Raw genomic sequence first — 25960 nt, forward strand, 5'->3', positions numbered from 1 at the left:
CATCCCAAAGGGGCCATTCTCTGCCTGAAAGGTCACCTGAGCACCCGCAGTGCCTGTTGGTGAGATCCTACAGGAAACAGGTAAAGAGGAGACAGTTGCCCGGCTCACAGGGAACAACTAGGTGTGGCGTGACCCCAGTGATGGACACTCTGAGCCTGGCTGGGTGTTCAGGAAGCCACAAACAGAAGCTCTGCTTATCACTAACTCACAGTGTGATTTTATAACCCAGGGTCATTGTCAAAATACCTGACCTAGAGTGGAATTACTGGTTTGTATTAACTGTCCAGGGGTAATCATTTACAGAATCAGAAATTCTTCACCAAGAGATTTAAAACTAATGTTATGGTTCTTTCTCATGGAAAACAAAAGATGATAAAACCTTAACTCATTCAACAAATATTTATTGAATGCTCGGTCAGGGAGGGATGTGTATACACACACACATATATATCCTATAAGGCAGGGATGTGAGTGTTCTGAAATGCCATGAAAGGATCAGATTAAACTCTCAAACTGATCATTAGAGTAGACACTGTACCGAGAAGGCGCTTTCAAGATTTATACAGCTAAGTAATTAAGGCTGTATTGGCAGAATTGATGGAACAAAACAGAGAACCTAGAAATAGACCTACACAAATATGTCCAACTGATTTTTGACAAAGTTGCAAAAGTAATTCAATGGAGGAAAAGCAGCCTTTTCAACAAATGGTGCTGGAGCAACTGGGCATCCGCGGGCATTAAAAAAACGGATCTTGCCCGGCCGGGCGTAGCTCAGCGGTTGAGCATCGACCTAGGATCCAGGCGATCAGGGTTCGATTCCCAGTCAGGGCACATGCCCGGGTTGTGGGCTCGATCAATGACTCTCTCATCATTGATGTTTCTATCTCTCTGTCTCTCCTTCTCCTTTCCTCTCTCTGAAATCAATAAAGATATATTTTAAAAAAGCAAAAACAAAACAAAAAACAAAAAAAACCGAACCTTGAACAAAGCCTCATGCCCCATACAAAAATGAATTCAGAATGAACCATGGATTTAAATGTAAAACATAAAACTATAAAACTTTTCAAAAAAACATAAGAGAATATATTCAGAATCTAGGGCTAGGCAAAGAGCTCTTAGATTTGATACCATAAAAGGAAATATTTATAAATTGAACTTCATCAAAATTAAAAACACTTGCCCTGAGAAAGACTGTTAAAAGGACGAAATACAAGCTACAACATGGGAGAAAATATTTGCAACAGACAGAGAAAGACAAGTACTGTATGATCTCACTTATACGCAGAATCTAAAAAGTAATAATAAATGAACGAACAGAACAGAGACAGATTCACAGAGATAGAGGACAAGTTGATGGTTGCCAAAGGGGAGAGGGTGGGAGAATGCGAAGTTAAAAAACAAGAAAAGAAAATTTAGAAAATAAAGAAAAGCTAGATAAATAAACTCCTATGCATAAAAAAAGAAAGAACTCTCAAAACTCAAAAATAGTGAAGAACAAAGAACAGTAAAGCAAACAAGTGATTCAATTAGAAAATGGGCAAGAGACCTAAAGAGACATGTCAGCAAAGAAGTTATACAGATGGCAAATATCCCATGAAAAGATGTTTGGCATCATTAGCCATTAGGGAAATGTGGGTTAAAACCACAATGAGCTATCACCACTCAGAAAGGCTAAAATAAAAAACAGTGGCACTAAATGCTGGTGGGGATGCAGAGAAACTGGAGCACTCGTGGCAGTGTTAAACAGTGCGGCCACTCTGGAAAATAGTTTGGCACTTTTTTAAGAAAATGAAACATGCAACTACTATATATGACTCAGGAAATGAGCTTCTAGGCATTTATCCCAGAGAAATGAAGATTTACATTCCCACAAACACTTGCACATAAACACTGACAGCAACTTCATTTGTAATAGCCCCAAACTGGAAACATCCCAGATGTCCTCTGGCCAGTGAGTGATGAGACTCACTGTGGTACATCCATATCATGGAACACTACTCAGCAATAAAAAGTACAAACCATGGACATGCACAACAACCAGGGTGAATCTCCCCAGAACGATGCTGAGTGAAAAAAGCAAGCCCTAAAGGTTACATACTGTATGATTTATTTATACAACATTCTTGAAATTAGTCATAGAAGTGAAGAACACAGCAGTGGTCGCCGGGAGTGAAGGATATGGGTGGGGACAGGAGGGAAGTGGGCGTGACCACAGAAGTGCAAGGTGAGGGATCCTTGTGATGATGTAACTGTTCTATAGTTTGAATCAACATCAGTATCATAGTTGTAATATCAATTGAGAGTTTTAGAAGTGTTATCATTGAGGGAAACTGGGTAAAGGGCACATGAGACCTCTCTATATTATTTCTTAAAACTGCATGTGAATCTACAAGTATCTTGAAACAAAAAGGGTAATTAAAAGTACTATGCTAAGAAGTATACATGGTATGTTTCCAATTCCGTATGAAAAGTCAGATATCTCTGGGATGATAGCATGATGAGAACTTTCTCCCTCTACAATTTTATTTACTTTTCAAACTTTCTACAGTAACCAGGTAATGGTTTAATCATATGAAAACATTTGTTCAGAGTTCAAAAAAAAATACGGTAGTATTTCAGGGAGAATCTTAAAGAATAGGCAGCATTTTAATAAGTAGAGGTGGGAATCTAGGTATAATCTTGGTGTGATATTGTGAGTTATAAGAAATATATATATTTAGTCATTCAGATGAGCGAAATATATTTCAGATATATTTGGTCTTCATCAACAGTTCCTGGCTCACAGCTTCCAAAACCCTTCTAATTTCCTGAGTGATAAGAGCAATGGGAGCATCTTTTATTATATTTGGTCTCTTGTCCTCAGTTCCTAAACGAGGTTCAGAGCCACCAAGGTGAAACGGGTGACTTGTTAGTCCCAACAAGCCCTTCCACCACAACTGGGTTTATATCAATGACAAGGACATTTGCAAAACACCTAAGAATGCAGGCTGGTTGCCAGGGGAACTAATCACAAACTGAGGGTTGAAACTTTTGGTCCCACACCCTGATTTCCAGGGAGGAGAGAAGGGCTAGAGGTTGAATCAATCACCAACGGTCAGTGAGTTAATAAATCATGCCTGTGTAATGAAACCTCCATTAAAAAGAAAAAAAGAGAAGAGGTTCAGAGAGCTTCTGGTTTGGAGAACCAGGACACTCCCACATGCCACTTTGCCAGGTCCCAAGTTCCGTGAGAGCAGCAGCTCCTCTGTTTGGGACCTTGCACCACGTAGCTCTTCACCTGGCAGTGGACTCATATCCTTTAATATACTTTGCAATAAATCAGTAATCTAGTGAGTGAGTGGGTTTCCCTGAGTTCTGTGAGCTGTTCTAGCCAATTAACTGAACCCAAGGAGAAGATTGTGGAAACTTCTTCAGAAGTATAGGTAAGAACTGGGACTTACTTGCGACTGGCATCCTGAGATGGAGGGATTGTTGGAACCTATAGTCTGTAGAGCCAGTTTGGTCAGAAGCACCTGCTGGTGCCCAAGAATTGCTTGTTAGTGTGGGAAGCCTACACACACACACACACATACACACAGTGGAATTGAGTCCAGGAACCTTTAACCTTGGCGGGGGGAGGGAATGACAAGCACCACAAGCTGGATGGGAGGGAACAGGGGCATGAGGGCTCCCACTGAGCAGGGTGGTAAGGCAGGCTGGGAGGACCCACGCTCACTCTCTTCAAAGGTAAATCCTGGCCTCTTCCTATAATTTTCTCAGTAGAGATGAAAGAAGAAGCTTAATAAATACTTCTAAAAGTAGGAATTAATTTTATAGAGAAGCGTTAACGGGTCAAAATAAGATACAGGTGCCCTCCCTCGCCAAGCCACTGGAGTGAGGAACCTGGAGCTGCTCCTCCAGCGGCTTCCCCCAGAGACACTAGGTTCAAGCTGGCTCCACGAGCGCTTACCTCCGGTTCCCACCTGGCAACTGGCCTCTTCCAAGCCTACGAAGAAAGGAGAGTGCAGGCCTAGAGCTAAAGAGGGAGATAAGAGAGCTGTTGGGAGTCAGGAGACGTGGGGTAGGTCGAGTCCAGCTCTGCTATGAATGGGCCACCCGACTAATGGCCAGACCTTGGTTTCCTCACGTAGGTAACGAAAAGGTTGGCTTACTCATCTCCAGGACTCCTCTGGCTCTAGCACTCAGCGAGCCTGACGTCTCGGGCCTAGGTCCGGCCTCTCATGCCTTCACGCCCCTTCAGGAGCAAGCTGTCAAAGGAACTTATTCCTTCCAACATCCTTCCTTTGTCCTTCCCACTGTTTCCTTTCTTTCAACATAAAAAACACACAAAGTAGAAGTGAAATATTCCTTTGAGAGCAGAACTTAATGAAGAGCGTAACCTAAGAAATGAAAGCATTTCAAACACCTGAACCCGGGCAAGCCCGCGCCCCCCCCGTGCCTCCACCACAGCTCACGGTGAAGAAAGAAAAGGCCCGCCCTGCATGTTGGAAGGGGCCTTGTGGGGCTCAACTGAGCTGGGCCCCCAGGACAGCACGAGGACTCACTATAAAGTGGGGTGCAGGACTAGCCTAGTAGAAGACTCCAATGTGATTCTGTCTTGATTTTGACAAGAAAGGGCTCCAAGGGCACAGGTTCTGAGTGACAAGGACAGACTGTGAGAGGCTGTCACTCCTTTCCAGCAACAGTGTGAATCAGCCATTTAGTGATATTTATGATTGTTTCACTGAACACAGAACCCCTTTCTTCCCAGACACCAAAACTGCTCCATTTATAGCTTATATATTCAAAACTACATATGCCAAATCTTCCTGTAGTTGCTGCCCTGTTCCTAATCCTCCAACCTCTGACCTCTGGATTTCCAGGCCTGGTATTTGCTCCTTGGTTAAAAGGCCGTTTGCTTCTAGATCCCTATGCAGACACTGTGTGTACACACACACACACACACACACACCACCACCCACCCCCCCACCCCCCCAGACCCTTCTCATGTTTCAGTGTTCGGGAAAAAGACTTACCCAGACACCTCTGATTGTTTCTGCTCCCACTCTCATCCCATCTACCTCATCATGAAATTAGCAGGCCATGTAGCTGGGATATCATTCAGGGCACCAGATTTCTCTCTCCTTCCTGTTCCTTAGCTAGTCACCCTGCCCCTCCTCATAAACTCATGACTAGCAAATGAAACCAGATGCCACTATTCCTTCTGAGGTGTCCTAGAGAGCCCATCAAGCTAACACAGCTGCCTTTATCCCACATGGCCTGCTGTTCCTACCATCCACTGTTGACTGGACCAGGAGTGAGGTCCTGACTGATTCCCTGGCAGCCACAGACAGCCTGGTCAGTGCCCCAGCAGATGCCTGGCATCAGGACTCCACCCCAAAGATGCTTTACATTAGCTCACCCAAGCAAATCTTTTTCTTACAAGGGGGACCATAAACTCTGAAAACAAAGATAATATTATTTTATTAAAGTGTAGCATAATAGCAATAAAATCATTTATTATGTTGTACACCTATATTTCCAGACCTTATGGCTGCCTGATAGTTTGAAGGTAATGATATACAGAGAAAAGTGCTTGCCCACTATTGAGATGAAAGTAGAAAGACTATCATAATCTGTTCTGGCTGCTATAACAAAAATACCATAGATTTTAATATTGTAGCTTAAAGAACAAATATTTCTTTCTTGCAGTTCTGTAGGCTAAGAAATCTAAGATCAAAGTAGGCTCCACTTCCTGGTTTATAGACAGACAGCTTCTCACTGTGTCCTCACATGGTCGAAGGGCAAGGGAGCTTTCTGAGGTCTCCTTTATAAGGGCATTATTCCCATTCATGAAGGCTCCACTCTCATAACCTAACCACGTTCCAAAGGCCCCATTAAACATATGAATGTGGGGGGGGGGGGGTGCACAAACATTCAGTCTACAACAGACACCCAGAGAGAAGACAGTGTCTTCTCTCAGCCATAACATAAGAAGCCAGAGTTAAAAAGGGCCCTAAGGAAAATGAGAGCTGGTGAGTAGCAGGGTGGAAAAAACTGAACCGAGAAGGAAGAAGGAAAGTACTGAGTCATGAACTGGAAGACGACTGGTGTTACTCATGGACTCCAGAGCTGCTCTAGGAGAGCTTCTGCTGACCCCTGAGAGGTCACATCCTGTTTTGGCAGCATAGTGCACTGGATTATCATGAGCCTTCCCACAATAAACAGCTAGAAATGCTAGGAAAAATGTAACAAGCAAAAATCTATGCACAGCTGAACTCACAAAAAAAGGAAAATTCCCCAGTGTCAGAAATGCATAAGATATTGAAAACCAGAGCAATTAGCTCAAGGGTATGTGCTAAGCATTTTCGGGTAGGAGGAATGATAGAAGCTACCAGACGCAGAAATAGGCTCTCATAGCCAGAAGTGTGACAAGAAGCTTTCATGAAAGCACCCGGGCAGCCCGCTGAAGAGATGCACCCCAACTGGTAGTAAACTAAAAATCATTCAGGGAGGGGGAGAATTAACTTCTTTTTAGGACACTGGGTGGTGGAAAACAAAACCTCCTTTGGAGTATACAAATACCCTAAGCCTGTGCCCCCTGCAAATTTGATTTCCAATTGACACAGCCCATTGGGTACACAGCTTTATGAGGCAAAAATTAAGAATTATATTTGGACCAATGATACTACCGAGGCCTCTGGAAAAGATCAATGCAAAAATCTCACTAGAGGGACATTTTAACAAACTTCATGGAATTCCACCTAAGAGCTCATAATAAAACCCACTTTGAGAGAGAGTCAGCAGATAGGACGAACAGAAGGATTAGTAACACCAAGAGCTGAAAATAGCAGAACAAACTGAAAGAGACTATGACTTGAAGATGCTTAAAGATTTAAAAGAAGAAACAGATGGGGGGAAAAGAAATATTATGGAAAAGAACAAGCACATTTTTAAAAATTCCTGAAATGAAAGGTGAACTCATTGAAATGAAAATTTAGTGGATAAATAAAACAGTAGTTGTTTTGTTTGTTTTTTGTAAAAATGAGAATTAGTAACTTGGACAAGAAATGAAGAAATTATCCAGAATATAGCACAGAGAGATACAAAGATTTTTAAAAAAGGTTAGGTAAGATAGAGGATGGAATTAGAATGGCCAACAGAAGAAGAGTCCACGTACGACAAACAGGGATGCTAGAAGACATGCAGAAAATAGAGCAGAAACACTAATTCAAGGGGCTAATTTCACTAATGAACACTATTTAAAAAAAATATATTTTTATTATTTTTATTGATTTCAGAGAGAGGAAGGGAGAGTGAGAGAGAGAGAGAAACATCAATGATGAAAGAGTCATTGATCGGATGCCTCCTGCACGCCCCACACTGGGGATCGAGCCCGCAACCCGGACATGTGCCCTGACGGGGAACTGAACCTCAATCTTTTCCAGATTTCATGAAAGACTCTCATATTGACAATAACTGCTGAGCAAAATAAAAATAAACCCAGATACATCTGAATAGCAAAGATGAAGAGAAAAGTAACCAAGTAGAGAGATTATTAACAAAAATGAGAATTATCTGACAGCAGGCCTCTTCATAGTAAAATAGAACCAAAAGATAATAAAAATATTGTCTTCAAAGTGTTATAACTGTATGTTCAACTAAATATCTTTCATGACTAAATATGAAATAAAAGCATTTTCAGACACCACCATTTACTGAAAAAAACTACTAAAGGGCAATTAATAGATCAGTGAGAAGAAAACTGAACTCAGGAGGAAGGAGCAACACTCATGAAGCAATAATGACAGATTGGAAAACATGCAAATGAATCTAAACAAGCTGTAATTATTAACTTAATAACTTGGGGGATGCTTTTTAAAAGAAGAAACTAAAATACTAAACAATTATAGGATGAAAGACAGAAGTTAATTGTAGTTGAAGCCTTCTAAGATGCCTGTATTATTCATAATGGAGGCAATGATCAGTTTTAGACGTTAAGTGAAGCATGTATATAAAATATGCAAGAAAAATCACTAAAATAATAGTAATAGAATGTATAGCTTCCCTACCAAGAGAGAGAACATGAGAATTAAAAACTCAATCAATCAAAGGAAAATCAATATTAAAAAAAAAAAAAAAGGAAATAAATGAAAGGCATGGAATACAAAAAGCATAAAACAAAATAATAGAAATAAATGCAAATACATCAATAACAGCAATAAATGTAAATGGAAAGTTTTTTAAAAGAAAGAGAGATTCTCAGATTCCATTTTTTAAAAGGTAGCTATAGCCCCAGCCAGTGGCTCAGCTGGTTTAAGCATCATCCTGTAGACCAAAAGGTTGGGGGTTCAATCTCCTGTTAGGGTGTGTATGGGAGGCAACTGATTGGTATTTCTCTCTCACATCAATGTTTCTCTCTCTCTCTCAAATCAATAAGCATATCCTCCAGTGAGGATTAAAAAAAAAAAGAAAGGTAGCTGTAGTCTATTCACAATAAATACAGTTAAATGACACAGAAAAATAGAAACTAACAAAATCACAAAAAAGCTATACTAGGCAAAAACTAACCAAAATAAATCTAGTATAGAAAATAAAACAAAGTAGACTTTATAGCAAAATGCATTACATGAAAATAAAGAGGTCATTACCAAATGATAAAGGGAACAATTCATTACAAAGAATAGTTCTAAATCTGTATGCATGTATATTCAAAGTATGTAAAGCAAAATTTGACAGATTACAAGAAGATTGAAATGCAAAATAATGCGTGATTTTAACATAACTTTATCCCACATAGATATATTTAGCAGACAAAACTATAAAGGATATAGAAAATTTGAACAGCACAATTAACAAATGATCTGATAACATTTTTTCTAAATTGCAGCAATCCACTAGTGGACTATAAATCAAATTTTCAGCCACACTAAAAAAATAAAACTGAATAGAATTGGAAATATCCGAATGTATCTCATATAGCAAAGATAAGCATTATTTTGTGAAACCTTTATATTTGTATATTGAGTGATAATATACAATGTACTTCTTGCTGTGGGTTAAAGTTTGAAAATTTTCAATCTCATGAATTTAAATGTCTTTACCCCAAAATTGGAGCATACATATTATTCTCAAACACTCAAGAAATATTTACAAAAACTGACCATTTACTAGGCACAAAAGATGTCTCAACCAAACCCAGAGAATCATATCCTAAATGGTGATGACAGATGTCTCACAAGAGCTATCTGACTGCTAGTTGGTTCCCCGAGCTCCATTCAACAATCCCAGGGGTGGGTGATTGAAAGTCATAAAAAGAATCAGGAGGTATAAACTTCCAGATATAAAACAAATAAGTCATGAGGATGTAATGTACAGCATGGTGACGATAGTTAATAATACTGTATTGTATATTTGGAAGTTGCTAAGAGAGTAGATCTTAAAAGTTCTCATCACAAGAGAAACAAAAAATGTGTTACTAAGAATGATGTTGGAGATTACTTAGACTTACTGTGGTGATCATTTTGCAATATATACAAACAGCAAATCATTATGTTGTACACCTAAAACTAATATAATGTTAATTTTACCTCAATAAGAATAAAATAAAACACCAACCCTAGTTCCCTGGAATGATCTAGAACAAATTGCTGTCCCTTTCAAGTGCCAACTAAGTTAATATTAGTTGTGTCTAGCATGTAATAAGTACTAAAAAAATTTTGGTAGAAAAATATTTTTTTAAATTTTCTTAGGAGAAAGAAATGTTGCTAAATAGAAGCACTTGGGCAATCTTTGAGAAGCTGAAATTAAGTTAAGGTTAACAATTTTTAACCTTTTGAGATATTTTACCATAGAGTCGAGTACTAGAAGAAATATATCCCCTCCCCCCAAAAGGCAAAATTTTTGAGCTTGCACAAATGGAAGGGTGTATGGGTACACATTTGGGCACATGGACCATGGTGTGAACATGCTAGGCGCAGGAAGCAAGCAACCAGAAGGGATAATTCGCAGCCCTCTTTAATCATCTCATCTATCAGTGGAGAAGTAACTTTTCCTAGACACTCCTCTACTAGTTCAAAGAGGAGCAGAGGGCACAGTCTCTTTTTATCTTTCTCAGCTGCCTTTTATTCCACTCCAGGGTTTATAGCCATGGGGTGGGGAACCCAGCTGGGAGACAGAGATGGGCCAGGCAGGGAAGGTCCTCTGTGTCATGCTAGAGTTAACAATTGGGAACCAAGGCAAGTCAGTTTGTTTGAGCAGAGAGTAACATAGATTTGGGGGAGATGTAGAACATAAAACAGAGAAGGAGAGACTAGAAGTAGTAAATGGCTTAATGTGGTGATTACAGAGTGTCAGCCCTTAAATATTCATTTGAGAGGACACTGATGAAGAGTATTGATAGGTTACCATTGTAACTAGCTAGTTAATATTAATAATAGAATGAAGCAAATGGAAGGCCAGACATAATAAGCATGGCCATCTGGGCAGCTTCATCAGGAAGCTGCAAGCTTCCGATTCCCTAGGGAACCACTGGTCCATTCCCTGCAGATCACTGGGGGAAGGGATCCAACAAAGGGGAAGATGGGTGCATGCGCAGTGAAGTTGAGGTGACATAGGAAGGGTGCTTTCCTGTCAGTCTAGCCTGGGGAGCCGTGAATTGGCAAGAGGGGCAGAGCCACTGCAAGCTGTGAAATCCTGAAGGCTTAGTGGTTAAGCCCCTGGTTATAATCCTGAGACAAAGAGTTCTCACTCTCTTGTTCCTCCTGCTTTGCTCCTACTTCCTTGCACTCTGTGACCCGAGCTACTCTGTGACCCCAGCTAGCCTGTTATGTGGCCCTAGAAGCCGCATGCCCATTCGGACCCACACACAATGGACTGCAGCTGGGAGCTCAAGCTAAGCGAGCCTGATGCTAGACTAGACTGTGCTTTAATATGGAATGGAAACTCCGGGCAGTGGCTTTGATCCTAGCCCTGCTGAAGACAAAACAGGACTTTTTCCATGGTTGGCTGGAGGGAGATGGAGCCTTGCAGGGGAACTCCCTTAAGGTTACCTCATCAATAAAGCTTTCCACAATACCTCATCCTCCTGTGGGAACCTCCGGAAATTCGTGTTCCTGCAGCACCCCAAGAACTCCACTTCCACCAGTAACAGGTGGGGATGCAGAAAACGCCCCATCATAACAGACAGAATAGAGAAAGTAAAAAGTTTTCATTAAGGTTAAAATTAACCGTTATAAAGTATAAGACTCAGTGGCACTCAGTACACTCACAGTGTTGTGAAACCCTCACCTCTGTCTAGCTCCATTTTCATTATTCAAAAGGGAACTCCATACCCATTAGGCAGTTGGTCCCCTTTCTTCCCTCTCCTCAGGCCCTGGAAACAACTAACCTTTTTCTGACTCTATGGATTTACCTAGTCTGGATTATTTCCTATAAATAAAATCATACAGTATGTCTGACTTCTTTTACTTAGCCTATTTTTGAGGTTCATCCATGTTACAGCATGTATCAGTGAGAAAGGAAATTTCTAAGACTGCCAAGACAAGTAACAGTTGAACCTTAAGCACCCGGCAGGCAACTGAGGGTGGGGAGCAGGAGATGTAAGAACAGTCACAATCACTTAAGCTGGGTGACTAAAGGACAGGGGCACCATTAACCCAACTGGGAAAGACAGAAGAGGTACAGGTGGAGGTGAGGGTGATAAGTCTGCTTCTGACACACTGAGTTAGAAGTGTTAGCAGAAATCCATCTTGGACAAGCCCACCAGGCAGCTGAAAACAGTCTCCAGCTTCTGAGAGAGCAGCCCCAGCAGGGGCTACAGAGCCGAAGAGGCACGAAGATGCGCTGTTTCACTGTCTGAGGCCAAGAGGGACATATGCTTCTATCATGGACACACACACAAACTGACTTTGCCTTTTTCGGAAGTGATGGATCCATTTACGAAACTTCAGAGGTGAACAGTAATGAGGAAGGCTCAGGAGAGAGAAATATTATCCTTACCCTAGAGCAAAACTCGTGGAGTATTTTGTTCTGGCTTTCATAAAAAGAACCCATTCATGGAGACCACTGCTGGCATTTTCCAAGAAATACCTCCTCCACCGCTTTTGAAGCTTATCGCTGAGCTCTATCACTCCCTGCTTCCAGCATAGTATACCAGAGCCTCACCCTCCGCAGACTCCTATCGGTTTTATGATTTCTTTAGAACAGCGATTTTCAACCTTTTTCATCTCATGGCACATATAAACTAATTACTAAAATCCTGCAGAACATCCATCATATTTTTTGCCGATCTGACAAAAAGCAGGTATAATTTTAATTGATATACAAAAAATTAATAATAGTAATTACCTACCCTTTTTGCTCCAAAGTGACCTTTTTAAAAATCAATTACCTAAACTTGTATATAAGGATTGCTGGTACCAAGAATTAACCATTCAGATGCAACCTTATGCGAAGTGATCAATAGGATGCAACTCTGTTATATGACCCATATATTCATGGTTCAAGACAGGGCATCCACACCAGATGGCTATTGTTGTGTTGGCTGTTGTCATGTTTTATTTGATAATCTAAGGGAAAAGAGGTCAGTGCCCCTGACTAAGTAGGTGTTGAATGTTTTAAAAATTCAGCACACCAGCTGAAAATCACTGGTTTAGAAATTTGGTGTAAATACGCAGCCCCACCAGTCTGAGTGTAACTCTGGAGGGAAAATACTTATTGCGTCCCCACTGAGCAATTCCTCTCTGAGTAACTTTCACCCACAAAGGAAGGGAAGGGCTGACCACTCCACCTTCTCTCCTCATATCCAGCCTGACCCGACATCACAGCTCTGAAGATCCTTACCTCACACCTGCCTGTGGCTATGAATGGCAAGAGCAACAGGCAACAGTAATCATTTCTTTCCCCAAGGAGCTATTATTCATGACCTGATGCCAAGTCCTGCACAAATCCATTTAAATGCATGCAAAAGAATTTTTGCTTGCTTAAAATACATGTATTTACTTATGTGTATATAATTTATATATTTATACACAAACATACATACACATAAAATTTATAAAATGAACTTCTAAGTTGTTTTCTATACCCTCAAGGTCAGGATCAAACCAGAAGTTTTGAGGAAAAAACCATTATGGCACACCTTCTAGTAAGCTTAGACCAAAGGAAAAAGAGGAACGTAAACTACTAGGAACAGTAAGCGTAGAGATAAGAGATCCACAATCAGGGAATTCCTCCAGTCCTCGGGGCGAGGACGTGTGTAAGGTAAGGGGAAGGGTTCCCGGAATGAAGAATGTCAGCATCTACCTCTTCCTCTGTGGAGCTCGCCGAGTCCCCGGGCAAGCTGCAGTCACCACAGCTCCAGTCTCACCCTCCTTCACCCCCTCACTCAGCAAGTCTCCAACGACGCCTATGTGCCAGGCACTGTTCTAAGCACAGAAACACCACAGTGAACCGAAAAACAAGGCCCCAGCCCACAGAGCTCGAGTTCTAGAGGAGCATTAGCGAAGGGGGAGACAAAGAAATAAAACATGCCGCATTTTCAGATAAGTGGTGACAATATACATGTACTTTCCCCAAATCCATAGAGTATCAGATGGGAAGGCAGGCAGGAATGGCCACGGTGCAGACAGGGGACAGCTTAACGTGTACGTGTTGAGGGGAGGCTGGGTGAGGTGAGACGTCAGGAGAGACCTGCAGATGAGGGAGTGAGCCACAAGTGGTTGGGTCTCTGGAAGGAGAATGCTTCAGGGGAGGGCAAGCTCGAGGCTGGATGCTGGGGGGGGGGGGGGGGGAGGAGTCAGAGAGGTCGCAGCACTGGCTCCTTTGCTGAAATTTGTTTTGTCATCGTGAGCCAAACTGAACTGTAACTACCTTGAGAGCAGGGCCTGTGCTGCCACACTCACATCCGCACGCCCAGCGCCTAGTTCAGGGCCTGAATTAAGTTGGGTGGATGGACGGGGAATGGCTGGTGAGTCAAGAAGGTTAGCCAAAGGAAAACGAAGCTGCTAAGTAAGGCTGTCAGCAGGTCATATGCTGGCTTTAATAAGCATCTTTTATTTTTAACCACCATCTTAAAGCCTTCACCAACAGTTTTCCATTTCATCAATATGCAGAATATTTTCCAAGAAAATACTCGGCTTTAATCTTATAATAGAAGTCAACAACTAAACAGGGTTTACATTACTGTATGCAAATGAGTATATATGTGTGTGTGTGTGTGTGTGTGTGTGTGTGTGTGTGTTCATACACACACAAATAATATATTTTCATTTTCTAGACCACTTTGCTAGGATATAGCCACTCCCCGAAATTTTAAAAAAATCTATATTTTAATCATTTTGGCTGAATAACAGATATACCTAGTATACACACGTTACCTATTTACACAGACAACCATAACATATTTCCCAGCTTGTTGGAAGAGAAGACTTAATGTTGTATTCTAGTAATGGTACACAACATTTGGACACATAAAAACAATTCTTGGTCAGCTCATTTAAATAGAAATTATTAAAAATAGCTTCAGACCAGGGTTCAACAAGCCTTTTCTGTAAAGGGTCAGAGGGCAAATATCAAGTTTTTGCAAGCAACATACAGTCTTTGTCACATAGTCTTCCTGGCTTTTTTAAGTTTATCTTGTATAGTGGTAACTCTTTTTCAATGCTATAAGAAATGTAAAAACCATTCTTACTTCCCAGGCCACACATACAAGCCACAGGTTGCCCACCCCTGCTTTAAACCACAATAATAATGGGACACTTGGAGTCCCAAGTTCCTCACAATTAAACCCAAAGGAGAAATCCCCATACATTTCTGGGCAGGTTACCTCTTTCAGTCTCTCCAGCTCATTTTGGAGGGCCTGTTTGGATATTTCCACTTCAATCATCTGCTGTCGGAGGGTTTCATTTTCATCTTCAGCTTTAGCACGCTTTCCCTCCACAGTTTCAAGTTCATGGTGCAGTCTGACAGACACATCTTTGGCTACCTGCAGAGACGATCATCAGTATGTGAAGCTTCCTGTGTGCCAAGGCTACATCCAAACAACTTTTGAGGCAGAATCACTAAGTGATATGGTATTACCCCAAAGAGCGAAGACCTCAGCAATACTAACAAACTTATTTTAAAGGAGGGTATTAGTTTAAAGTGTGATGTCCACATTATGAGGAAGAATACAACATTTATCTGGACTAAAACACTACTTCGGATAGCCCTAATTCCTTATAGGATATCACCAAGAATGATAATTCTGCTCAGGTGCAGATGCTTTAAATGACAAATTAGAAATAACAATAATAAACAACAAATATTTCCATTCCCTAAGGTAATACTAAACCTATCTGCTAAAAAAATAATAATAATTCTTTAGTAGATGTTTAATGCAGTCAAGTTTTAAATTGTCTACTGTGGTAAAATATTTGAATGTTAAAAGCAGTTAAACAGTTTTACACTCTAAAAGGAAATGAGAAAGAGATTTTGCAAAAGAAATATAAATCACCCTTATATCACATGAATGACAGTTTCTAAGTGTTTTATAAATCTGATAGAGTGACATAATTCTTTTCCTGTTATCATAATGAAAGGCTAAATGAGGTTTCATAAGTACTCCCATAATAAGGAAGACATTATGCGTGGTTCATCTTTAGATGAGTGATCTGATAATTGGGCATGAGAGGAGCCGTGCTACCCATGGAGAGAGCAAGTGGTTTCAAGTCTAGGATTTCTTCATCTCCTTCCCACTTCTGTCCATGGTTCTCAAAGACACTTTCAACAATTAGTTATGACCCTATTTCTCCGCAGTTAAATCATCACTACACCATACAAATCTCACTTGGGTTCTGATAATTTCAGGTTTTCTACATCCTAGAAACTTAAATAACAATAAAAATGTTAAGTGATTATGGCCAACTCTTAAGAGTAGTCTTTGACTATAACTGAATTAATAATCAAGAGATTTTTAAGATATTTCAGATCTTTAGAAGGAGTTTCTGTATAATTTCTATACAACTGCCAAACCAATTGCTAGCTTTTAATTCTTTTTTATTACAGATCTATTACTACGATTTCTTTTCTTTCTTTTTTTTTAAAATTTGAGGATTCTACTTCATATGACAGATTTAAATCTTGGGCCATCAAAGCCATATCACTACACATACCCTATGAACCTTCGTTCATAAAGTGAACAAAATGTTCATGCTGAAATCTGTTGAGAGAGGCATGAACAGAACATTAGGACCACAGGTAAGTGGGGCCCAAGGGCTGCATTTTCAGACCTGCGACCCCGTCAGCAGCTCCTTCTGGAAGTGCACGTCCCATCAGCCCCGCTCGCTCACCTTTAAGTCCTGTTCCAGGCTTCGGATAAGCTCGCCGTCGACTTGCCCGGTCTCTGCCACTTTCAGGCTTTTTTGCTCGGCTTTCCTGAGGCGGTACTGCAGGATTCGGCAGTTTTTATTAGCGCGGTCCAGTTCTCGCCGAAGCTCCTGCAGCTGGTAAACATCTTCCTCTAAGTAACTGTCCCTCATCTCTTCCATTTCAGCCCGGAGTTCATCCAACTCATCCTACACAAGCCAGACGGAGTACATTTACAAGCCGAATACATCATAAAAAGGATTATGTCTCCCCTCCAGCCCCGCTCCGTGATACTAAATATTAACTACCAGTACGCTTACCATTGGCCTATGGCCACACCTGTGTGTTATGGCACAGGAGCCTCTGGAAATTCTTATATGAGAGAATATCGCCAGATGTCTGTTCAAATCTTATGGATCCAGAAACTAAAATCCAGCCTGGATTATTCATTGTGACCTCTCAATATTTATTCCATTTCCAGTATTTCCTTACATAATCACGGTCATAAATGAAGTAACTCTGCAGATAATTAAACCTCTAGATTCAAACCAAACACTGACCTCCATTTCTAAGGCACAATCCAGGTTCAAAGATGAGTTGGACAGATTCTGCCTTCAAAGCACATAAGCTTTAGTGAAATCATAACTGTGAACTATCCTGGAATCATAACACCGCTGCCAACGTCCCTAAAATTCTGTTCCACAATACGCATCTCAGCACTGACTAGGTGTCTCACAATTCTAAAGATAAAACCTTTAGCATTGTTTCAAATACACACGGGGTTTGTTTTTTCCCCACCGGCCTATCTTTTATTTCCCACCTCCATTTTACTTTGTTGTCAATATGAAGACCCTCTAAATATGGGAAAAACCCAGGCGTTGTCCCTGGCTCCCCTCCATCCCTCCTGTTCCACAGCCAATGCGGCGCTGTCAGCTCAACACCAAAACACACCAGGAGCCCTCTTCCTGGACCACACCCTCCATCCCTCTCAGGGGGCAGCTGCACAAATAGGTTAAGTTCACCACTTGGGACCCCCTGCTTCCCCTCTTACCCTCTCCTCCTCCACAGTCTATTCTCTACCCAGAGAGTTATCCTTTTAATATGTAACTCGGACCACCTCCCATACTCAACCCTCCAGGGGCCTCCTATCGCACCCAGAAATTCTTCAAAGGCCTCCCCAGGCCTCTGAGCTGTCCCCTTCTTCTCTGATCCCACGAGGCAGAGAACTGCTCCAGGCCTGTCACCTGTTATGCCCTCTCCTTAAAATGCTCCTTCCTCCCAGCACTTCGTGAGGCTCTATTTGGAGGGCACACAGTGCATTCGCTGACCACCTCCCCTCCAAACCCAGTCTCCCACCCTTTGCTTGCTCTATTTTCTTCCACCTCTTATCGCTGTCAATTTATCACCTGTCGCCCACACTAAAAGGTAAGCTCCACGAGGGCAGACACCTTGAGTGCCTTCCTCTTCTGCATTCACAGCACTCAGAGTGGTGTGAGCCATAAGCAGGCCCTCAATAAACGTGTGGCGTGAGTATGCAACGTAGAAACACCAAATCATAGAGATGACCAAAATCAGACATAACTGCACCTTTGCTTTGTTCCAGTACTACAGCCCAATTATAAAAAAATTTCCCAGTCCCCTGGACATAGCTGCAATATGTGAGATACAAATTCTTCTGAAGTATTATAAAAGATTTTAACAAAGAACAATTTAGAAAGAGGGAGATTAAGGAAAGCGTGCTAGGAATTTTCTTGATTCATTCGATAATTGATGGTTTAGATGCCTCCAGATTGGAATACACTCAGTCATTCCCATTTGTTTTGTTCAATTAATATTGAGGCTCAAGAAAAAAAAAACATCTCTACAAAACTTCACCCTAAATTGTCAGCTCACATGCTGCCATTCAGTTTGCTCCTGGATTGTCCCCACTCTTGCTAATCCTGCATTTGTTCTTCAAACTGTGGATTTACTTATAATGAAGCACAAGACTGTCCCAATACCAGAGTCTCAGGTAGATAAAAAATTCAACAGAAAGAAACCTCCCGAAGAGTACTGTATCCTGCATAAGATGAAGTACAAAAGTCTAACAAATAAATAAATTGGAAATCTTTAGGAAAAATACAGATTGGTACAAACGGCAAACACAGTTCTTCAGCCAACCTCAACTGTATGCAGTGGTCTATCGCAAAGCACAGAGGTGCCACCTCATTCTTTCGACCCGGCCTATAGATTCTCCCCACCCTGTCCACACTACCCTAACCAAGAGAATCGCCTCCACTGAACATACATAAGCAGAATGGACTGGCTGGGCTCTTCAGAGGCCTGGAGAACTCAGGTATTTCATGAAGGTCCTTGCCAACCTTCGGCAAAGAGGTTGTAACTGACGCTGGATCGCCCCACTGAGGCTTGGATGACACAGTGTAGGCAGGAGCTGTGCCCCTGACTCAGCCTGTGCTGGAGGAGACCAACTGCTCCAGAAAGCTTTACCATTCTTTTGATAAAGAGAGTATCCTCAAAATCAAGGTCAAGTTTCACCCTGGTTCCATTCATGAATATAATGAATCAGACTTTGAAAGAGTCTAACCTTTACCCTTGTGTCTGAGGACAGTTAAAAGGCATTTGTGTCACTGGATAAATAATAAAAAATGGTTCGATACAAACTGGATATGTTACATAGATGCGTAAATCATCAATGCAGGCTAAAAAAACAGTTTAAGGGCTGGAGGAATCCACACCTTCAAATCATTGAGTACGCCAGATTTAACAGCTAACTGTTTTTGGCATAAATAATTACCAATATTAATTGCACCAAGGCAAAGGTAGGGAAAGACCATAATTGCATGTATTTGAATGATTGCTTTTATAACTCATATTTTACCTAACTTTATAGAATAGAAGACATTCTTTATTAAGCACTTTACCTTCATTACTAACCCTATAATAATCCTTCTAGGAACCTATTACCCCCATTGTATAGACAATAAAACCAAACCCACACTGGTTAACATATCTGAAGTCCCAGATAATAAATGGAAGCTAGATTGCAAACCCAGGCTGTCTGGTTCCAAACACACGATCCTTCCAATAAATACCATAAATTATTTGCAACAACCAGGACAAATGAAACAATAATAGGCTTTAAATTGCACTTTTAAAAGCCCACTGTCAGTGTAAAACAACAAAAGCAGGCTAACATTTAGAGCTTGACAATCGTCAATGTGCAAGTATATCCATTATCACAATTGGTCCTCAGAAAAACACTGCAATGTGCAGCAAAGAGATTAATATCCCCCTTTTTAAAATGAGGAAATTGAGATTCTAAAAGTATAAATGGCTTCCCAACACTAGTCTGTTTCAGAGATGGGATGAAGCCAGTGTTTAAACTCTTTTCATAGAGCCTTGAAAAAAAGCAATTTTCAGGTTCAGTGAAAAGAAGTTACAAGAAAAGAAAATTATAAACCATGTAAGCTGGCAGCAGACATTTGGAAAGCAAAAACTATGATTATTCAAGTGAGGGTCATGATGGATAATGATTTTCAAACTAACTACATTAATTTTTTGACAGCATGCTCTAATTTGTAAGATGTCTGCCGTTTAAATGCTTAAGAAAGCCAAATCAAGCAGAACATATAATGTTTCTGGCAGATATAGTTTAGACATAGTAAGTAAAAATGAAAAATTGCTATTTTTTTAATACACAGAAATTAATAAGAAAAAATTGCCCTTAAGTTTCATATTGAATTAGCATTGGGTCTGTCAGATACTTAAATGTTAGATCATTATCTCACTGAAAAACTCGTCTAGTTTTTAAATTAAATATATTCTTCAAATTTTGTATATAAAATGAAATCTTAAAGTGGTATGAATCTTTTCAACTATTCCCCTTTGCTTACAGATAACAAATTGAGCCTATTTTATATACCAAATTAGAGTAATAACAAGATATCACCATGTATTCACTAGAGTAAACCAAGATTAAAATGAAATGTTTCAATGAAAACCTCTATGACAGTAGTTTTAGCTTCAAACATAAAATAAAAACCAAAGCCATGGTTTCTTAGTATAATTGATAAAAACTCTTGATCATACTGATAATCTCCTTTAAACAACCCAAAATCAATAACTACTATTGATTTAATAATCCCTTCTTAAATAGACCCAATCTGGACAGTAGGAGGAGTCATCTGGCTACTGCTGCAATAATTCCATCTTCTGGGAGTTGTAGACAGAAACTACTGCCTGTTGTAATACACAAGTAATCCACCTCATTTCCCTCTGGACAATGGAAATGTTCTCTGCAGAGTCCCAGCTGTAGCTAAGAAGGCTCAGGGGCTGCCACCATTGTTTACCAAGTGACAGTTCACCCAGCAGCTGACGGCCTGTTTGCCCTGGTCTACATTACCTTGCCACCCAAGATTATTACAGCCTCTCTTTCACAGAGTGAATAAAGAATGGATGTGGAAAGTGGAATGTCAGGAAAGAATTGAAATGCTGTCCACTTTAACCCTTCCAAAGGGAAGGGAGGAATAGCAGGGGTCAGAGAAGGCAGGAGGAGCTGAAACACTTTAAAACTGCTGGGGCCCTGCCTCATAGTGTCTCCGCCTCTGGGCCATACTGAGCGCTTAGAATCCAGACAGCCAAATTTAACAAAACCATTTCAGAGCCTGAAACTCAAGAGGCAACCTCAAGTGAGAAACAGAGTGGTACGATTAGATCAGTGCATCCTATAAAACCAAAAACCAAAAAGACCTTCCCAATGATCTCCCTTAGGAAATCATTTCTCTCAAAGAATTCAGTGTTGTCTGTCCTTGAAACTAGCACTGGCTCTTTTGTTTTAACCAAAAATAATTTTTATGAAATAACAGAAACAGAGCAAGAATAAGCAACCCTTCCCCACACCAATCCTTGCCCATCCCTACAGGACATCGGGATTATACTATTTGGGAGCAAGGGTGTGGGTGTTAGGAGTGCATCACCAGTAATATAAAAAGTAATTTTCAAAATAGGCCAAAGAACTCAGTTATTAAATCCTTCTGAAAAGCTTGTGGAAACAGAGAACATAATTATGTTCACAATGAGCACTGAGGTTGCCTGGTGATCTCAGAGCACTCAAGCAGAGCACAGCGGTGGCCGACAGGTGGGCAGGGGGAAACACAGCAACAGCATTTTGTAGAAGTCCTCATCATTAAGAAACATGCTTGGGATTGGTCTGAGAAAGAAGCAAAGACCTTTGGGTAACCAAACCGTAATTTCTGAATACTTCCAAATACATCCGAGTTCACCAGAGGTAAAGGGACAACAAGAGTGTTTTTCTGACCGTGTTCATAAAAAATGGATTGAGCGATTTTTGCATTTTTCATCGAGTCACCTTGTTGCCCTTGGATGAAGGTAGAAAGGAATAGAGAGCAGGCCCCATACAGCACAAGAGAAGGCATGCACTTCTCTGTTGACATTTGCTATTTTTTAAAAAATACAACAGTCTGGCTAAAAACCAAGAGAATTCCACCTGAATTTCCTGATCAATAGGACATTCTCCTATGGTTTTGCAGGGCTTGTGTTTCTGCTTTGTTAGCCCGTGGTCATTCTAGCTCAGAAATGACCATCTTGTATAGTAATAATGACAAAACTGACTCAGGAAAGAATGTTGTCACATTCCTCCAGAATATAGTAAAGTGAAATTTCTGGGCTGCATCTCTTCTTGTTAGAAAACATTTGAACAGAGAGATGCTCTAACCAGTCGCCAGAGTTCTGGGCAATAGTCCCTAGGAAAGCAGCAGGTCAAGGGTGCATTTTTACCTACCATCTTAAAAAGTACTGCTGAGCAACAAGAGGAACAAAAAGAGAAGTTCCAACTTATAATGTGCATGCTCTAAACTCTACGTGCAAAGGCATGCCTACCGCCGCTGCCCCAGGAAGTCATGGGTGCTCCCCTCCCCACTCTGCGTAAGTGGGCGGGCTCCCTGACCTTTGGAAAAGTCTACCAGCATTGCTGTGTTTCTTTCCCAAATTGAACTATTGTAATGTAAGTTTTCGAATGATCAAACATGTAACTCACATATATATTTGTTAACATTCTTCTGGCATCTTCTTCTCCTTCAGACCTCCTCTACCCACTTCTCTCTCCTGCTGTCAGAGAAAGGCTGGGAGATTGGACTCAGGCATAGTAAACAGTTGGCCGTGACATTTGCTCCACAGGAAATGGCAACTGAACATTTCCCACAGATCAAACATTGCCAGTGGGACTTATATGACCATTTGTATACAAGCTAGTGGAGAGATGTTCATTATGGCCTTTTCACCCAGAAAGAAAATAGGGTCCCTAGGAAAGTTAAACACTGGGAACATTTGTAGCTAATACAAACAATGCTAAGCAAGCAGCGTGCCCAGGAAAGCAGCCTTGCTGGAAAGAGGGTGCAGCCTGGTGCAGTGAAGAGCAAAGGCTCTGGAGGCAGAGAACACAGCAGCTGCACCCTTACCAGCTGTATGACCTTGGGGAAGTCATGTAAGTTGTCTGGATCTCAGCATCCTTGCCTGTGAAATCGGGATTATGATAAATATACCAACAACCATACCCTATGTTGCTGTGAAGATTCACTGAAATATCAAATACACCGGACCCGACTTCAGGATCAGACATTTATTCCATTCGCTGAGAAACTAGCAATGTAAAAAAACAATGCAAATAACCAGTTACCTAGGAATGAACCCTGAAATGATGTCAGACTGCCTACCTTAAGGTCAAAGATGTAACATCTTTTCTTTTAAAATTGGGGTTTTTTCCTGCTTAGCAGTCATAATGTGCATAAACATCATTTAATCAGAAACACGGTGGGTCAGGGATTATGCTAACACGATTATCTTTCTCACCCTTAGGGAATTTGCATTTATTGAAGATTTACCACAGTGCTGTTTTCAGACAGTCACGAAACACAGCCGCCCTTTCTCTTCAACACCTTTGAATTTCACCGTCGTCTATTACATAAGAGTAGGTGACAAAAGCAAGCGTCCTGTTTGAAACATCTCCCTCCAGGTCACAGTCTGCTCGTCTCTCGGGTCTCTCCTCTGCCTCACTGTTGCTTCTTTGCACAGGATAAAATAACTGCTGGGTTCAGTGGGTCAGAGCAGCGCCGGGTAGCAGGTGTAGGGTTAGGAACGCTCAGCAGTTACCTGACCCCAGTTTGGGCCGCGCTTCGCACCATTCATCATAAAAGGACACACCTTTGGTCCCGCTGGCCAGAAACGGCCTCCATCAGCTAGGTGCAGCCCTTGCTGAGAAAGCCTCGGGTCGCACAACCCGGGATAAAGGAGGGCCACCCCGGCGCTTCGGAGGGTGCACATCACCACCTAACAGAAGCCTGGACGTGTCTGTCTCACCGGAGCTACTTCCCAGCCCGAGGACTGCAATAAATTAAAACCACTGCCCTCAACAGAATTCCCCTCATTTTCCCCAGGCCGCCTCGCACCTCGCCTGCCTTACCCCGCCCCCCGCCCGCGCTGTGGGAGCCGCTGCTCCGCAGCACCGGCCAGCCCCCTCCTCCGAGAGAACGTGGGTTCAGATCCGTCGCCCCAAAGCCAGCAGGGCCACGAGGCCCCGCCGGAAAGCCCCCGGGGGCGGGCGGCGGAGGCTGCGATTCCCTCGAAGGTGCGGGCCTGCGGAGGGAGTCGGGGGCCCCGCGACCCGGGAAGACCGGCTCCCGGACGCGGGCACAGGCCTGAGAAGCAAAACACGGCTGTCCCCCAAACCAGGCCCACTCAAAGCACCCCCTCTTCCCGTGCTGTCTGAGCCCCGGAGGCAGGCACCCCGGGCGCCTGGTTTTCGGGGATTAGCAGACAAGCAGCTGGCTCCTGGGCTGCCTGGCGTCCCGCGCCCCGGGAGCCGGCACCCCCGCGGGTGGCGGGGACCCGAGCTCCACACCGGGGTAACCCGCTCCCGCAGATGGGGGGCGGTGCGCGCAAAATGCGATCACAGCCCCTCTCCCCTGCACCTCGACAGGGGGAGGCGGCGGGAGGGGGCGAGGCTTCCAGGAGCGGGGCAAGCCGAGCGCCGAGGACCTGCCTGGGCCCACGGGGGCTGCCGCGCCCGCCAGAAGTTTTGGCCGGAGCGCCCACGCGCAGCGTGCTCGGGGCCCGGCAGGCAAGCGGCGGGGGGCGCCGGCCGGCCCGCGCGCGCTCACCTTGAGGTAGTCGTTCTCCGAGCGCAGCTCCTCCAGCTCCCGCAGCAGCTCCTCCTCCTCGGGCGCGCGCGCCGGCGGGGTCTGCTCGCCCGGGGCCGGCTCCTTGGGGGCCCCGGGCGCCGCTCGCTCGGGCGCCGCGCGCCCCCCCGCCATCCTCCGCCCCGCTGGGCCCCGGGGACCCCGCGTAGAACCCGCCGGGGCTGCTGCGACCCCCGAGGAAAGCGCCGGCAGCTGGGGGCGCGGCGAGGAGCGCGGGGGGCTCGGGGCTGAGCAGCGGCGCCCCCCGAGCTGCGGGGCTCGCGGCGGAGGCCGCTCGCAGGGGCTCGCGGTCGCTGGATCCCGTCCCGGACTCGGCGTCGCTGCCGGCGGCGGGGAGCAGGCGCTGCTCGTCCGACAGGGGCTCCGAGGGGCAGTCCGAGAGGTCCGAGCTGCTGTCCGTGTGGCTGATGCGCGAGCCGGCGGCGGGGGGCCCGGCCGCGGCGGTCACGGCGAGGATCACCGCGGGGGCCGGGGCGGGGGGCGCCTGGGGCCCGGCGCGGGCCGGGAGCGCCCCGGAGCCCCGTTTGGTTCTGCGGCTCTTGGCGGCGGCGGGCGGCGGCTCGGCCGCGGGCGGCGGCGGTTTCCCAGCCCGGGGCAGCGGCTCCGCGGGCGCCGCGCGCGCCGCCCTCCTGGGGCCCGGAGCGGCCTTGGCCCCGCCCGCCCTGGCCCCGGCGCCCGGCGGCGGCTTGTCCTTCGCGCCCGGTGCGCCGCCGCCGCGCCGGGAGAGGCGGCCGGGTGCGGCCAGGGAGGGCGAGGGCGGCGCCTTGCCCGCGAGGCTGGGCGAGCGCGGGGCGCCGGGCGCGGGGGACCGGCCGGAGGGCGCGGCCGGGGCCGGGCCGGGCGCCGCGGGCCGGCCGTGCAGGTCCTTGAGGAGCGGTCTGGCGGGCGAGGGTGCGCGGTGCAGCCGCCTGCGCTCGGCCAGCGGGTGGAGGTGGTGGTGGCGGTGCTGCTGGCCGGGCGGCTGCGGCTTCGCGTCCGGAGCGCCGCCCGCGGGGCCATTCAGCGTCTCCATGGCCGGGGCCGGGGCCGCGAGCGGCGGTTCGGGCGGCAGATGCTCCAGGTGGCGGCGGCGGCTCGCAGCCTCCCAGCGCGCTCGCTCATCACTGTCCCGGCCCCGCCCGGTCTGCGCCCTGCGCTCCCGCGCCGCGGCCCCCCCCCCCCCCCGCACACACCCCTAGCCCGAGGATCCCGCGGAGCTCGCCACTGCCTCGCCCTCTCCTTGCTGAGGTCACGGCCGCCGGAGTTCTCCGGGTGCAGTCGCGCGGAGGCTCCCCGCCGCTCGCATCCCCGGGAGGCTGCGCCCGGGCTCGCGGGTGAGCCCCGCGTCCCCGTACACCCGCCCTCGTCCGGCGGCGGCGCTGCAGGCGCGCTCCCCGTTCCCGCGCCGAGCTCCCAGCGCACGGCCGGCCAGCCCCCTCACT

General features: G+C 44.5%; 1 protein-coding gene across 1 annotated transcript in view; it reads right to left on the minus strand.

The window, feature by feature from the left end:
• MTCL1 (microtubule crosslinking factor 1) overlaps positions 1-25661 on the minus strand; it is a 111365-nt gene extending 85704 nt beyond the window's left edge. Inside the window, 4 exon segments of the mRNA XM_087818947.1 lie at positions 14807-14965; positions 16311-16535; positions 24501-24650; positions 24652-25661. Of these exon segments, the coding sequence (XP_087675073.1) occupies positions 14807-14965; positions 16311-16535; positions 24501-24650; positions 24652-25551 (1434 nt within the window). The 5' untranslated portion in view covers positions 25552-25661.
• Between the last annotated feature and the right edge of the window lie 299 nt (positions 25662-25960).

Source organism: Miniopterus natalensis, chromosome 7, assembly GCF_054644295.1.
Source record: "Miniopterus natalensis isolate mMinNat1 chromosome 7, mMinNat1.hap1, whole genome shotgun sequence".
Taxonomy (NCBI): domain Eukaryota; kingdom Metazoa; phylum Chordata; class Mammalia; order Chiroptera; family Miniopteridae; genus Miniopterus; species Miniopterus natalensis.